The sequence below is a fragment of the Colletes latitarsis genome, chromosome 8 (assembly GCF_051014445.1).
Source record: "Colletes latitarsis isolate SP2378_abdomen chromosome 8, iyColLati1, whole genome shotgun sequence".
In the NCBI taxonomy this organism is placed as follows: domain Eukaryota; kingdom Metazoa; phylum Arthropoda; class Insecta; order Hymenoptera; family Colletidae; genus Colletes; species Colletes latitarsis.
In genome coordinates, this window is record NC_135141.1 from 19,569,732 (window position 1) to 19,587,594 (window position 17,863).

The following is a 17,863-nucleotide window of genomic DNA, read 5'->3' on the forward strand; positions in this document are numbered from 1 at the left end:
CAGTAAACAATTTCTCATGAATCTTCCCATGCATTTACAGTGTAAAAGATATGTATTAAAGTATCGAAGTATCGAGTTATTAAGGTGTTAAAGCATTTTTTTAAAAATGAGCAGGGGTAAAGTTTTGAATGAAAAAGAGAAAGGACAGATATTGGCGTATAAAGACTCTGGAACGTCTCATCGAGAAATTGGTCGTCGCATAGGTGAAACAGTTTATAAAAAATGGGGATGAATATGGTGTGAAAAAATCACCTGGAAGACCAGCAAAATTAACACCACGCAATAAAAGAGCAATTATCGCGAGTGCATCAAATTCAACAATAGAAAGTCAACGATTACGCAACGAATTCGCGCCAAATGTTTCACATGTGGCAGTATGGAATGTTTTAAAAGAATCTTCTAATCTTGTACACAAGAAAATGAAATCTGCCCCAACGCTTAAAAAGGAGCATTGCAAAACACGTGTAACATTTGCAGATTTGCATCAAACGTGGACCCATCAGTGGCATTCGGTATGTGCACATTTTTTAGCGAGGACGTTGCAATTTACATATTTTTAAATTTTTAGATTATTTGGTCTGATGAAAAGAAATTCAACTTAGATGGACCAGATGGGTTGGCGACCTATTGGCACAATCTATGTACAGAACCGCGTTACTTTTCAAAACGTAACTTTGGTGGAGGTTCTGTGATGATTTGGGCGGCGTTCTCTGGATTTGGCAAGACGACATTAGCCTTCCTTGATACACGACTCGATTCAAAAAAATATCAAGCTGTTTTAGAAGAACACCTTTTGCCCTATATTCGCCGTTTTTCGTCTGCAAAATTAACATTCATGCATGATAACGCAACAGTGCACGCTTCATCAAGCACTAAACAATGGTTAAAAACTAAAAATATAGACACATTAATATGGCCATCAAGGTCTCCTGATCTTAACCCGATTGAGAATTTATGAGGACAACTAGTACGCGATGTTTACGATGATTATCGCCAATTCAATAGTGTAAAAGAGCTCAAAACGGCAATTACGAACGCTTAGGATTGCATTACTACTCGGCAACTTACAAATCTTGTCGAATCTATGCCGAAGCGAATCAATTTATTAATTAAAAACGGTGGAAAACCTATTAAATATTAATTTTAATTTTTACTTTGTTAAGAATTATTTAATGACTATGTATAAATATGTTTTTTAAAGTGAACCTATCATTTATTAACGGTTGAAATATATTAAAATTATGATATTCTTATGTTACATCATTTTGAAATATTACTCCAAAACGAAATTTAGCAATCAGATTTGTTAATACAAGGTCATTATATCTTGAAAGTTTGAGAGCAATTGATACATTTCTCTATAAGTTACGATAATAAATGTGAGTGAACCTATCATTTCCTAACACATTGTAGTAAACTAAACTTATTAATCCTGAGATTTCGACTCACCGTGAGTAATGTTGAACAGAGACGGGCTGAGTATGGCGGGGCAGAGGAATCTGAGGAATATGGACGCGGAGATCAGATTGTCAGCAATGTCCTCCCTGCCCATGTCTGCCAACCGTTCGCGGAATATACGGAAGCATTCGCGTAACTCGAGAGGAAAGTGAGCGTGGCTGGCCAGTATCCTGCTCCAGGCGAGCTCCACCGCGTTCCTTAGATTCTGTTGTTGTTTGTGAAGGGCTGCCACCGAGGCTACCTTCAACGGGTCCACTTCGCAGTCGCCACCCTCCACCGCGCCCCTCACCACCGCCCCCAAGGTCTCCTGCAGGTACCTATCGCCCGTCAACTTCAGGTAGGCCTCCATCGCCTTCGTGGCTAAGGAATTTCCTCGAAAGGTGAGCCTCTCGTCGTCTGAAATTCAATATTTGCCATCGATGAGTGGAGGAGAACGACTCTCCACGAACAGAAAAAAAAAATTCTGAGTAAACGTATTTGCTCAACATCAAAGCCAACTTCGAACTTTCTCGGGTGAACCTGTTTCGTCGATGCTTGATATTTACAGAGATGTTCGACGGTGAAAATTTGATACGAAGAAGCACTTGGTCCTAGAAAATCTTGCAGATATCTAGTATTATTATTTACTAGATGAATTTTATATTAGAGCGAGTATAGTGTATTTCTAAGTGGATTGAATCTTATATACAAGGTCTGTGTCCTTAAAACTAGCATCGACTAGGGTCACATTTAATATCAAAACTAAAGAACTAAGCTATAAAAATTTCATGAGCTACTTTTAAACGTAATCTAGAGATCTTCTGACCAGTCACTGAGTGACACAAAGAAGACTTTAATTACTATCTTAATTTGAGAGCTGTTGCACGACATACTCTTCTTTTCTAAGTAAGTATCGTGTGAAGCTGAAACCTAGGAACACATTAGTCAATTAATATTTATCTCAACGACCGATGGAAATAGACCCACAGTGTATTATACATTTTTGGTCCAGAATCACCTGCTGCATAGACTAAAATCTTTTGGAGACCCGTAACTATGACAAGAGTCAGAATCGATTAGACAAAGTGGTCTTCCAGGATTGGAAGCTGGTTTCGTCGAACACCTCTGGTAAACGAGCTATCTAAAAACTTTTTCTCTGAATCTTCGAACGCTGGAAATTACCTATTCTGTGTATGTCCATCATGACCAAGTCAGCAAGAAACTGAGGCGCTTTCTTTTCCCGTTGCATGACTGCTACCAAAGCAGTGGCGATGTCCTCTTTCGCTTTCACGCCGATCGCGGGCTCCAATTTCTCGCACAGAGGCTTGTAGTCGGTCTTCAGGTATTCCAGGAACTCCTGGTACACCTGAACTGGTAGTATGTCCACGGACTGGAAGCGGCATTTCACCCTCAACGCTGGGGGCTCCTTCAAAGGACCTTTGTCTCCCACCACGGGGTACCACTTCTCCGTCAGGTATCGCGACGTCACGATGTGCACGGGTATGCTGACGGAACCTGCATACAATTTAGGGCACGTCGTTAAATTATAGATGAATTTGTTAAGGTGCATTCTGGAACAAATGCTAGCACAAATGTTCCTGGCATTCACAAGTTGGTCGTGACACGTGTTCCCTCTCAATAAATACAAATACTTTAGCCCAGAAATTATTCAGCATATCTTTCTTTTCGTAGTAACCACTGATCAGAATATTTACATTATACTATATTACTATTATAATTACATTATATACTACTACAAATATTCTTCATATTCGCAAATAGTTCAAGATATATGTTTCCTCTCAATATATACAATATTTAATTTTTTCCTTGAAAATATATAGGATTTCGGGGGTATGTGTATTCACCAAAAATGATTGTAATTGACCCCCGTAACAGAAAATAATTTTTTTAGAACGATTTGTAATTTTTTTTTTTCAGGGTAACCAGACAGTTATGATCAGACATTATACGCTCAGTAATGAATTTTTTTCTCGAAAGTGGATAGGATTTCGGGGGTATGTCTATTCATCAAAAATATTTGTAACTGAACCCAGCAACTAAAAATAATTTTTCCAAAACAATTTGAAATTTTTTTTTCCCTTCGAAAAATTTCACACCTTCTCGAATTTTTTTCTCGAAAGTGCGTAGAATTTCGGGGATATATCTATTTACCAAAAATGATTGTAATTGACCCCTGCGCCTAAAAATAATTTTTCCGGAATGGAAAAAACTTTCCCTTAAAACTTTTTCCAGTGGTGGCTGAACATCCTGTATATTACCATAAATATTCCTGATATTCACAAGTAGTTCATGACACATGTTCCCTCTTAATAAACACAAATACTTTAGCTCAGAAATTATTCAGCATATTTTTCTTTTCATAGCAACCACTGATTTTTACATTACATTTCTAAGTAATGAAGATAATAGTGTACATGTAGGTTTTTCCTTGAGTTTCAAAGTGGAAATTACTTACTAGATGCTCTAGCTTTCTTCCATCTTATTTTATTAGAATACTGATCGTGTGAGATTTGTTACTGTCAAAGGAAGGCTTTTCTAAGCCACAGTAATTCGTTGAAAAGTTGCACAAAATTGCTAGAAAATCATCTAATGAACACACAACATACGGTGTGGGTAATTCTCAACAACTTCGTTCTACTTTTCCGAGGTCTAACAGCTTCCATTTTCTCTTCTCGTCAAAACTGTATTTAAGGGGCACGTGCAACTAAATGCAAGTAACTGATGGACATTCACGAAGACATGTGTACGTTTCTACGCGTCTTACCGATTAAAACATTCTTGTCTCTCTTCTTTTTGCGGTCCGCCTCCCTGTACAGATTGACTTGGATGGTGTTGACGGAGGGCAGATGGTGGAAGTCGAAGTGCTCGCCCCAGAAGCACAGATCCGCCTTCAATTTCGCGGTGGTTCTCGCGTACAGGGTGCTGTCTAGACAAACCTCGCAAAAATATCTCTTCTTCGCTGGCACGCCCTTCGCCTCCAACAACCAAATCTGCAGGGAGTTGTCCGTTCGTCGCGTCTGCTCTGCGTCGGGTTGAACCGATTTCCTTAAACTGGGTTCAACAACGTGCAACGTAATTAAAATCCCTGCTCCTTCGAACGACAAACCACAGTTAAAAGAAAAAATTCATCGTGTCGCGTTAACGAGGAGCAAATATAAAAAGAGAGAGGGAGGTCGTTGGAATACAATAGAAACTCACGAAAATTCTTTTATTTTGCGCGTGAGAGACACTGGGGAGTTAACAGAATTAATCTGAGAAGGATTTACAAATTAAAGATGGCGGATGCCAAAGAAAAGATTTAATAAACTGGTTTGCCATACCAAACCCCTCTAATTGTCCACGAAAACGAAACTTTATTTTTTTAGATATTTAATTTCTGCGTCGAAGAGCATTTAGGTGAACGTTCCCCGTATAGTTATAGAAAATGGCGGCATTTATAGGAGGAATGGTACTAAAATAGAGGTCTGTTGGCTTATCGAACGACCCTGCGCGTCCCCCCTGTCGCGTAAAGTTAAAATAACCGTGGATGTAGGTCAAAAAGGCTATTCTCTGGAACACAATACCGGGATGACTTGGCACTCGGCGTCTCGTGGAGATTCGTCGAGCACTCGACCCCCTCGCGGACGATTCGTTCGAGGAAGAAAAAGAAGATGGAACGGTACCAACCTGTGTAACCACTGGTCCCGTTCGTGAGCGGTCCTGCAACTGAAATACTTGGGCCCACCGGTGCTGGGCGTGACCTGAAAGCAGTGAGGTCTGCCAAGCAGGCTCGGATGCAGCGGTGTCACGGCCGCGAGGTCCATCGAGGTCACCGCCTGTCCGCAGAGGAGGGACTCGTGTGAACGACAACCCCGAAGACCGGCGCCGCGTTGCTTCTGTCGCTCGAGCTTCGTCACGCTTTTCGTCCTCTTCAGCGGGTTCGAGCGGAACGACCTCTTCGAGAAGAAATTCTGCCCAACGAAAATGACCTCGGTCAGTGACTCGACGGGTTTTTTGCCATTAACGGGTCGCAAATAATAGTGAAAACGATGCACCAGACTGCGCTTTATCCTTGCTTTCATCCCTTCTTTGTACAATTATAATTCTTTACACAAGAGTCTATTATTTTATTTTTTATAAATATATATATGGTACTTGTCAACAAATTGTTTTGATTTGGCCATGTATTTGGTGTATGTTCGTTTTTAATCTTCTGTATAACTATGCAGAATGTTTCGACGAAGGGGGTGATTCCAGATGAAAAATTAAATCGAATATGAAGAATAGACTATTTTCAATCAAAGCTTCATTATTTAAATAATTGAATTTTTTAAATTGTCACTCGTGTATTCTTCTTTAAGACGATATTGACTGTATTTTATTCTTGTTTCCATCCCTACTTCGTACAATTAATAATTCATTACACAAGAGTCTATTATTTTATTTTTTATAAATATATATATGGTACTCATCAACAACTTTTTTTGATTTGGCATGTATTTGATATATGTTCGTTTTTAATCTTCCATATAACTATACAGGATGTATCGATGAAGGAGGTGATTTCAGATGAGAAAACAAATCGAAAATGAAAAATAGACTATTTCCAATCAAAGCTTCATTATTTAAATAATTGAATTTTTTAAATTGTCACTCGTGTATTTTTCTTTAAGACGATATTGACTGTATTTTATTCTTGCTTTTATCCCTTCTTCGTGTAATTATAATTCATTACAAAAGAGTCTGTTATTTTATTTTTTATAAATATACAGGCTGTTCGGCCAATCCTGGGAAAAATTTTAATGGGAGATTCTAGAGGCCAAAATAAGACGAAAATCAAAGATACTAATTTGTTGATTGAGGCTTCGTTAAAATGTTATAGAAACATTTCCGGCCACACAGTATATTTTCGGTAATGGATTTTTTTCTCGAAAGTATGTAGGATTTCGAGGGTATGTGTATTTACCAAAAATGATTGTAATTAACTCCCGCAACCAAAAATAATTTTTCCAGAACGATTTGATATTTTTTATTTTTGTCGAAAAATTTGTTCACCTTCCTGAATTTTTTTTTCGATAGTGCGTTGGATTTCGGGGATATGTCTATTCACTAAAAATTATTGTAATTGACCCCTGCAATCAAAAATAATTTTTCCAAAATGATTTAAAATTTCTTTTTTCGCCGAAAAATTTCAGCAGCTACCCTCTTGTCGATTTTTATTAAAAATTCGTTTTTCATTTTTAATAAATTTGTTTGACGTCCTACGGAAATTTTGTTTTGTATTTTTTTGTAGGTATTCATGAGCTCTACTTCCATACTAAATTTCATTGAGATACGTTCACTGTTGTAGAAGTTATGGACGTTTGAAAGGTTGAAAGTTAGATAAACCCCATAAAAATGGTCCAATACTCAAAGAGCCATAACTCCTGCAATAGTGAATATATTTCAGTGAAACTTTTTTCTGTCGTAGAGCTCATGAATATCTACAAAAAAGTATTAGACAATTTTTCTGTAGGGCGTCAAACGAATTTTTAAGAAAAATCGACAGGTGGGTGCCTAAATTTTTCGACGAAAAAAAAAAATTTCAAATCGTCTTGAAAAAATTATTTTCAGTTACAGGGATCAATTTCATTCATTTGTGGTGAATAGACATATCCCCAGAATCCTATGCATTTTCGAGAAAAAAATTCTAGTGGGTGCCTAAATTTTTCGGCAAAAAAAAAAAGATTTCAAATCGTTCTGGAAAAATTATTTTCGATTGCAGGGATCAAGTACAATCATTTTTGGTGAATAGACTTACCCCCAAATTCCTGCACATTTTCGAAAAGAAAATTCAGTATGGACGAAACTTTAAACGTTAATAACTTTTGAACGAAGCCTCCATCAACTAATTGGTATTCTTGATTTTCGTCTTATTTTGGCCTCTAGAATCCCCCATTACTTTTTTTGGTTTAGCACGTATTTGGTATATCGAATTTTCGTTTTTAATCGTTAATATAATTATATAGGATATATCGATGAGGGGGGTGATTCCAGATGAAAACCCCAATCGAAAATGGAGGATAGAATTTCCCCATTCGAGGCTCAATTTTTTAAATAATTGAAATTGAAAATTTGTCACTTATTGTATTTTTTTTTTTGGGACGTTATTGACTGTATTTTATCCTTGTCTTCATCTCTTCTCGTACGTACAATTGCAGTCTATTATTTTATTCTTTATAAGCATATCAACAAATTTTGTTTTCTTCCTTTGGCAGATATTTGCTATATTATATGTTTCTTGTTTTTAATCGTTAATATAATTATATAGGATGCATCAATAAAGGGGATGATTCCAGATCAGAAAATGAATCGAAAATTAAGGGCAAAATTTCTCCAATAATTCATTGGAGATCCTAGCTTCATTTCTCAAATAATTTGAACATTTATTACTGCTTGTATTTTTCTTTGAGACAGTACTGACCTCGACTATTTTATCCGTTGCACAAACTTCAAATAAGTTAATTTTATTCACGGGGGAGGAGGGGATTTGTTAAACATAACGTTGCAGCATGGTTCGAAAAAAAGTTTAGATTAATGCACGTTGAATGTTGAGCGATTAATTATGTCCACTGCACCTGCGCGAAATGATCCGAATATAGGATTAACGAAATATCGCTGGACATGTAGAAAATTATGCAAATTAATTTAAATGGAGCAACGATAAATTGTACGCGCGATAGTTTTCGCAATGGCGCAGGTGTACAGCAGTCGTGACAGATTCTCGAACAGCTGAGCGCAGGAGAAATCAAGGCGCGGCGGCTTCAATGTAATGAACCGGCCTATCCGCTAACAAAAGTGATTAAAACGTTAAATATTGTATGGCTCGAGTGGTCGTTCGAGCGGATCAATCGACTGGCCAAGCAGAACGCAGTGAAATTTTAGTGAAAACGCATTCTTCTACGTTGAGCAAAATCTTCCTGAAAGAAAACTTCATCTCCAGTAACTATATAAACTATAAAAATAATTTTTTATTCCTTTGAACGAGACTTACAAATTTTACAGAATTATCAGACTTTCAAATTTCTAAATGAAAATGAAAGAAAAACTAATTCAAATTCTAAACAAACTTTTACACTTTCATGCATCCATTTAATTATAAAAAATGTTGTTTTTTTATATTTGAATATGCTTATTTTATTCGTCATATCTATTGTGCGAATAAATAAAATCATTCAAAAATATTCTGTAATTAATTATTCATCGAAGAATAATGTTAAACTAAAGAAACTAATTTTGAAGTATCGAAGTTTATATTTCGAAAGAGTTTATATTTTATTTCGAGTCCAGTACTTTTGTTAAATAAATATTGTTTCGAACTTTTGAAAGAGTTTATATTTTATTTCGAGTGCAGTACTTTTGTTAAATATTGTTTCGAACTTTTGCTAAGTCTACAAATCATAGAAGAATAACATTAAACTAAAGAAACTAATTTCGAAGTTTCAAAAGAGTTTATATTTTATTTCGAGTGCAGTACTTTTGTTAAATAATTATTGTTTCGAATTTCTGCTAAGTCTACGAATCATCGAAGAACAATATTAAACTAAGGAAACTAATTTTAAAATTTCGAAAGAGTCTTTATATTTTATTTCGATTGCAGTACTTTTGTTAATAAATATTGTTTCGAACTTTTGCTAAGTCTACGAATCATCGAAGAATAATATTAAACTAAAGAAACTAATTTTGAAGTTTCGAAGGAGTCTTTATATTTTATTTCGAGTGCAGTAGTTTTATTAAATAAATATTGTTTCGAACTTTTGCTAAGTCTACAAATCATCGAAGAATAATATTAAACTAAAGAAACTAATTTCAAAGTTTCGAAAGAATTTATATTTTATTTCGAGTGCAGTACTTTTGTTAAATAAATATTGTTTCGAACTTTTGCTAAGTCTACGAATCATCGAAGAATAATATTAAACTAAAGAAACTAATTTTGAAATTACGGAGGAGTTTACATTTTAATTCGAGTGCAATACTTTTGTTAAATAAGTATTGTTTCGAAGTTTTGAAAGAGTTTATATTTTATTTTGAGTGCAGTACTTTTGTTAAATAAGTATTGTTTCGAAGTTTTGAAAGAGTTTATATTTTATTTCGAGTGCAGTACTTTTGTTAAATATTGTTTCGAACTTTTGCTAAGTCTACAAATCATAGAAGAATAACATTAAACTAAAGAAACTAATTTCGAAGTTTCAAAAGAGTTTATATTTTATTTCGAGTGCAGTACTTTTGTTAAATAATTATTGTTTCGAATTTCTGCTAAGTCTACGAATCATCGAAGAACAATATTAAACTAAGGAAACTAATTTTAAAATTTCGAAAGAGTCTTTATATTTTATTTCGATTGCAGTACTTTTGTTAATAAATATTGTTTCGAACTTTTGCTAAGTCTACGAATCATCGAAGAATAATATTAAACTAAAGAAACTAATTTTGAAGTTTCGAAGGAGTCTTTATATTTTATTTCGAGTGCAGTAGTTTTATTAAATAAATATTGTTTCGAACTTTTGCTAAGTCTACAAATCATCGAAGAATAATATTAAACTAAAGAAACTAATTTCAAAGTTTCGAAAGAATTTATATTTTATTTCGAGTGCAGTACTTTTGTTAAATAAATATTGTTTCGAACTTTTGCTAAGTCTACGAATCATCGAAGAATAATATTAAACTAAAGAAACTAATTTTGAAATTACGGAGGAGTTTACATTTTAATTCGAGTGCAATACTTTTGTTAAATAAGTATTGTTTCGAAGTTTTGAAAGAGTTTATATTTTATTTTGAGTGCAGTACTTTTGTTAAATAAGTATTGTTTCGAAGTTTTGAAAGAGTTTATATTTTATTTCGAGTGCAGTACTTTTGTTAAATATCGTTTCGAACTTTTGCTAAGTCTACAAATCATCGAAGAACAATATTAAACTAAAGAAACCAATTTTGAAGTTTCGAAGGAGTCTTTATATTTTATTTCGAGTGCAGTATTTTTATTAAATAAATATTGTTTCGAACTTTTGCTAAGTCTACGAATCATCGAAGAATAATATTAAACTAAAGAAACTAATTTCGAAGTTTCAAAAGAGTTTATATTTTATTTCGAGTGCAGTACTTTTGTTAAATAAGTATTGTTTCGAAGTTTTGAAAGAGTTTATATTTTATTTTGAGTGCAGTACTTTTGTTAATAAATATTGTTTCGAACTTTTGCTAAGTCTACAAATCATCGAAGAACAATATTAAACTAAACAAACTAATTTCAAAGTTTCGAAAGAGTTTATATTTTATTTCGAGTCCAATACTTTTGTTAAATATTGTTTCGAACTTTTGCCAAGTCTACGAATCATCGAAGAGCAATATTAAACTAAAGAAACTAATTTCAAAGTTTCAAAAGAGTTTACATTTTATTTCGAGTCCAATACTTTTGTTAAATATTGTTTCGAACTTTTGCTAAGTCTACGAATCATCGAAGAACAATATTAAACTAAAGAAACCAATTTCGAAGTTTCGAAAGAGTTTATATTTTATTTCGATTGCAGTACTTTTGTTAAATAAATATTGTTTCGAACTTTTGCTAACTCTACGAGTCTCGTTTGCTATTGATCGCGGGGAAACAGTTCCGGAAGCGTTTGTAGAAATATAAATTGTAAGAGCTATTCAATTTCCGGGTACGTCTGAAGCCTCGGTTTCCTCCGGAATGGAGTTTTTCGAGTCGCGTAGTCGTGGAAATCGATTTCGAAGTTTCCTCTCGCAAGAAAGTAAAGAAAACTGCACGGCGTAAGAAAATTGCGGCTCGAAAGAAAAACAGGAAACGGTTGAAGCTACGTGAATGTTTTTCGAGAGCTCCCTGGCGAAAACTTTAAATTCACATTTCCGAACACAGTTACGAAGTAAGGATCTTTGTACAATTACCTATAAATTGAGAACATTCTAAACCACGGAATTTGATGCTGATTAAAACACCAACGTGACCGAAAACAATTTTCTAAAACTTCTTTAAAGAGTTTTAAAAATTGTTCCACGAGATCGTCGCTATATTCACCCACGCATCTCACACGAGAAATACACAATTTGTAAATAAAATACACAAACAGTACAATATATAGAAATTGATTTTCTTCGATGTAAAACCAACACTGTTATTCACTGGTATGAAATGTATTTCACTGTGTTCGTACGTATGAGAGTTCAGATTCTTTCGTTCGACATTGGGAACGAGGCGGGCATAAATTATTGTACGGAACGAGGCAACGAAGAAACCGTTTCGATGGCAAAAGTCGCCCGCGAGTGAAAATCATCGACTGACTCCAGAAGCGACAACGAGAATCTCTCGTGACATTGCTCAGGTGAAAGGTATTTGGCTGTGTTTGATACTGGGAAGGCTTCACCACGTGTATCCGGATCAACGTTGTATCTAGTAAACGCGAGACCCAACCGCCATTTACAAATTAAATTACACGTAAGAATTTCTATCGACCTCAGCATTTAATATTAACCCTTTTAGTGCCATACACGTACAAATATGCTGACGAATATGAGAGCTTTTAGTAATTTTAGCATCAAAAGGGTCGAGGAATATCAAATTGTTCAAATTAATAATATTTCGAATTACTTGGTGGACAATTCGTAGTCACAAGTACCCATCAAAACATTGCTTTGATTCTATTTATTTCACAGTTTATTTAAATTGGGATTCTTATTCAATTCTTTTTTTTTCGGGATTTACGTCGCGTCGACCTACGGTTTAACCCCTTAAGGAGGTATTGCTGTCTAGACTGTCAATTTCACGGCCCTTTTTGTGATTTTTTTTTTAACGATAGATAGGCTGTTTTGTACTGAGACTTTGTAAACATATTTATTCATCTTATAAGCATGCACAATATTTTTTTCATGGAAAAATATTAAAAATCGTGGGAATTATAACATCTTATTTAATGGCTCTTTTGGAAAAGGTGCTCCAATGGCTTCCAGGATTCCAGATAATTTGAAACAGAGGGGGTTAAAGTATCTTCATAAAGAAGGTTGTAGTTACAGCAGGAACTAGGGAGAAGTCAAAATCCTGATAAATAAAGAAATGGCGACGCTTCAAGTTTCGAATTTCTATTTGTTAATCGTTCTTTTGTCTTTAGCGTGTCAAAAAAAATAGTAAAACTCAATATTGTTTTAAATCTCTAGTTCCAGCTATAAAGGCGCGTCTGCTGAATATTCTCTCCAAATTTGAAGTCAATCGGTTTGCTAGATCTTGAAATATCATGTAAGTCAGTTTAAATGCGTTTTTTTTAACAAGAAGCTATAACTCCCGCAATGTTTAATATTTTTTGATGAAAAAAATACTGTACATACCTATAAGACGAATAAATATATCTGCAAAATGTCACTACAAAACAACTTACCTGTCGTTAAAAGAAAAATTACAAAAAAAGGCCGAAGAAATGACAGCCTAGACAGCAATACTCCCTTAACGTTCATGCCCGAGTCTAACTGCTTTGAAAAACGATATTTGTTTAATCTAATGGTTTAAGGGATGATAATATTTGTTTTCTTTCAAATTATACGTTGGATACAACATTGTAAGTAACAAAAACCGCATTCTTAAAAACAAATCCAATAAAGAAAACTGATCATTCTTGGATAACCCGAAAAATATGAGCGTTAAGGGGTTAATAGCAACGATTTGGACCTGTTTTCTTCCTTTCTGTCCGGTCATATGCAGTGGTAAATGTCGATGTCCTTTAGGTAGTTTAGGGTATTTTCTGCGTGTGTCTTTGTCGTCAGAACTCCTGTCGATGTTATTTTATATTTCTGTCTTTGAACGTTGCATTTTCTGCATTCGAAAAGTAGGTGATTGGTTGTAATGATTTTCATGCAGACAGTGCACATTGGTAGGTCTGTTTTCTTAATTAGGTATTCATGCGTGAGTTTGCAGTAACCAGTTCTAAGCCTGGCCATGATTATCCTGTCTTTCCTTATATTGTTGCTAGGCATTATTTGAAAGAAGTCTTGGGTAACGTCGTGTGTTTTTATTTTCTTAGATGTGGTCCATATTTTATTCCATGTTTGTTGTTCGATATGGCGTAATGCAACGATGATGTCTTGGTGTGGGACTTGTCTGTCGATGTTATCCGAAGTGCTGTTGCTTCTTTAGCGACTGTGTTAGGGTTATTTATTTGCCGTTATTGATGAGGTCCGTATACAGTCGCCGCGGAATGTATGTTGACACATCTCAAAAGTGCATATTTTCTATTTCAAATCAATAATTTAAGAATTAATCGAAAATATATATTAAGTATGTTATTTAATATAATACAAACTAGTATGTGTAGCACCAAAGAGGACATAAAGTTTATAATAATGACAGAAAAAATTAAATAACTTTTTTATCGATTGCGGAAAGTATGTTGACAGCATTGAAAGTTCGTAATTGAGTGTATACTTAACAATAAAACAACATAATTAATATGAAGTTTGATACCCTTTGTTTCTTATGACCTCTTCAAGTCTTCTAGGCATACTTTCAAACAATTTATTTATAACATTTTCATCAATACTATTTCAAGCACTCAGTAGTGCTTGTTTAAAAACTGATTTATTATTCCGAAATTTCTCACTTACATTTCGATCTAAGCGATCCCACAGATGTTCAATTAAATTCAAATCGGGACTTTGAGCAGGCCATGGTAACAATTGAATATCATTTTCATTGAAATATCTCCTCGCTAGTTTACATTTGTATTTAGGATCGTTATCTTGTAAATTCTGTTGCAAAATATTTACATATCCTGCTCCTGTTAATATCCCGTCTATAAAGTGTAAATTGCCAACACCATTTGCAGAAAAACAACCCCAAATGCATACTGATCCCCCACCGTGTTTACTGTAGGCGTTATCACTGTTGATTTAAAGCATTCACCTTGCTTTCTCCACACATATTTCCTTCTACTACAACATCGAAGTTCAAATTTTGATTCGTCACTGAATATAACCTTCTTCCAGAAATCGGATGATTTATTTTTAAACTGTTTCGCGAACGCTAAACGTTTCTTAGCATTAATTTTAGATATGAATGGTCGTTTCTTGATATTCGTCCTGCGAATCCTGTTTCTTTTATGCGTGCACGAATTTGTGTTTCTTGAATCGGTAGATTTAAATCAAGTTTCAACTGTTTGGCCGAAACAATCACCCGATTCTGTTTACGAGTTGTCTTCCGAGGACGTCCAGATTTTGTTTGATTTTCTGTAGTTCCATTCTGTTGTAATCTATGTACTATTTTCCTTACACCTTCCGCAGAAATGTTGAAATCAACAGCAATTTTTCTTAAAGAATCTCCTCTTATTCTTCTGCTAAATATTTGTGATCTTTCTGCAGGTGTGAGTTCTCTAGTTTTCGGCACTATAAAGCAATGTTTATAATTTAAAGTGGTATTATATGTAGGATATTGTTCAACATTGAGAAAACAACAAATGAATTATTAATTAACACTTATTGTACAAATATATTATAACAAAATAAGCTCAAAATTGCGTGTCAACTTACTTTCCGCGTGAGCCTTTTATGCAAACTTAAAACTATACGTCTGTTATTTACAGTTTCCTCAACTAAACTGAACAGTAAGCTAGTAGAAGTAAACAATAAGTGATACATAAGTTCAGAGCCTGGAAAAAAATGTAAACACTTGGCCTTTCATCAGAAATACATACTTCCGAAACATGTCAACATACATTCCGCGGCGACTGTAGATATTCATATTGTTATCCAATTTTTATTGGAACCTTGAATCGTCTAATTTGGGTCATTTTTGGAATTATAGAGAATTCTAAAAATATAAATAGAGGTTTTTATAGTAAATAGAGATTCTTAAATCTAAAAATATAAATAGATTTTTTCATTTCTTCGTCTCTGCGTTGATCCCAACGATTCTTACGCTCCTGATGGGGCAGAGCCCGTTTCTCCTTTTGTTTACCACAGATTTTTCAACAAGATTGCTGAAGTGGTTCTCGAACGTTAAGTCGTTCGTTCTACTTTCCTCAGCTTTTGAACGCGTTTCATGATTCTGTCGGGTCATCGGATAACAACTTGGCCAAATGCCAGCAAAACTCGGAAAGAATTCAAGTGTTTTGCATATCTTCGGAAACGTGTTCGCCAATGCAACGGATCGCGAAACTTTCTGCGATGCAACCAACATTTTCCACCTCCAAGACTTGGATCCTCTTCGAATGCCCACAAAGATATTATCAATTCTTTTGACAAAATAAAAGTTAATAAAACTAATTCTTCAAGTAGCAAGCAATTTCTTCTAATTGTTAGTACATCAATTTTCAAATAATTATCGAGCCCCATTTGTGCACTCAAATGCCCACAAAGATTATTTAAAATAACTATCAATTTTCCTTGAGAAAATAAAAATTAATAAAATTCCTCAAGTAGCAAGCCATTTCTTCAAATTTTTAATACATCAATTTTCAAATAATTGTTGAGCCCCATTTGTGCACTCAAATGCCCACAAAGTATATTTAAAATAACTATCAATTTTCTTGACAAAATAAAAATTAATAAAATTCTGCAAGTAGCAAGCCATTTCTTCTAATTTTTAGTACATCAATTTTCAAATAATTATTGAGCCCCATTTGTGCACTCAAATGCCCACAAAGATTATTTAAAATAACTATCAATTTTCTTGAGAAAATACAAATTAATAAAATTCTTCAAGTAGCAAGCAATTTCTTCTAATTGTTAGTACATCAATTTTCAAATAATTATTGAGCCCCATTTGTGCACTCAAATGCCCACAAAGATTATTTAAAATAACTATCAATTTTCTTGAGAAAATAAAAATTAATAAAATTCTTCAAGTAGCAAGCAATTTCTTCTAATTGTTAGTACATCAATTTTCAAATAATTATTGAGCCCCATTTGTGCACTCAAATGCCTACAAAGATTATTTAAAATAACTATCAATTTTCTTGGCAAAATAAAAATTAATAAAAGTCTTCAAGTAGCAAGCAATTTCTTCTAATTTTTAATACATCAATTTTCAAATAATTATTAAGCCCCATTTGTGCACTCAAATGCCCACAAAGTATATTTAAAATAATTATCAATTTTCTTGAGAAAATAAAAATTAATAAAATTCTTCAAGTAGTAAGCCATTTCTTCAAATTTTTAGTACATCAATTTTCAAATAATTATTGAGCCCCATTTTTGCACTGAAATGCCCACAAAGATTATGTAAAATAACTATCAATTCTTTTGACAAAATAAAAGTTAATAAAAGCAATTCTTCAAGTAGAAAGCAATTTCTTCAAACTTCTAATACATCAATTTTCCAATAATTATCGACCCTCATTTGTGCACTCAAATGCCCACAAAGATTATTTAAAATAACTATCAATTCTTTTGACAAAATGAAAATTAATAAAATTTTTCAAGTAGCAAGCAATTTCTTCAAATTTTTAGTACATCAGTTTTCAAATAATTATCGAGCCTCATGTGTGCGCCCAAATGCCCACAAAGATTATTTAAAATAACTATCAATTTTCTTGAGAAAATAAAAAATTAATAAAATTCTTCAAGTAGCAAGCAATTTCTTCTAATTGTTAGTACATCAATTTTCAAATAATTATCGAGCCCCATTTGTGCACTCAAATGCCCACAAAGATTGATTAAAATTACTATCAATTTTCTTGAGAAAATAAAAAATTAATAAAATTCTTCAAGTAGCAAGCAATTTCTTCTAATTGTTAGTACATCAATTTTCAAATAATTATCGAGCCCCATTTGTGCACTCAAATGCCCACAAAGGTTATTTAAAATAACTATCAATTTTCTTGACAAAATAAAAATTAATAAAAATCTTCAAGTAGCAAGCAATTTCTTCAAATTTTTAATACATCAATTTTCAAATAATTATCGAGCCTCATTTGTGCGGCCAAATGCCCACCAATATTATTTAAAATAACTAACAATTTTCTTGACAAAATAAAAATGTATGAAATAATTCTTCGAGTATCTAAAGCGACAAGCAATTTTATCGACCAGATAAAAATAAAATAAGAATAGATGAAACCGTTTCTTTCCAACTCAAAGAATGCTGAAAGCTGGTAACTGTAACTTCAAAGCGATCAGTCGCGAGCAAACAAATATGTTTTCAAGCCTCCTTTCGTTTCCTCGTATTCGCGCAAAGTGCCTTTGTCCTTTCTCTCGTAGGCCATTTCAATTTCACCTCCAGACGACAGTGGTGCAATCGTGCCTTTTAATAAGAAGTTATAATTTATGGAAATTACAAGGTAGTAGCGAAACAACAGACACGTGCAACGATCGTTCGTTTCGCAGCGTTTCTTGTTTTGAAAGATAAGTGGAGGCACCAATAAGTGGTGAGAATATAAACAGTAGTATGTATAGCATA

General features: G+C 33.9%; 1 protein-coding gene across 6 annotated transcripts in view; it reads right to left on the reverse strand.

Moving 5' to 3' along the window:
• Positions 1-17,863, reverse strand: part of Raskol (Ras GTPase-activating protein raskol) — a 351,754-nt gene that overhangs the window by 13,251 nt on the left and 320,640 nt on the right. For all 6 annotated transcript variants that reach the window (XM_076770850.1, XM_076770849.1, XM_076770847.1 and 3 more), the window contains 4 exons: positions 5,128-5,411; positions 4,226-4,512; positions 2,620-2,952; positions 1,450-1,854 (listed from right to left, as the gene is read on the reverse strand). In XM_076770850.1, coding sequence (XP_076626965.1) covers positions 1,450-1,854; positions 2,620-2,952; positions 4,226-4,512; positions 5,128-5,411 — 1,309 coding nt within the window. The remainder of the gene's footprint in view (positions 1-1,449; positions 1,855-2,619; positions 2,953-4,225; positions 4,513-5,127; positions 5,412-17,863) is intronic.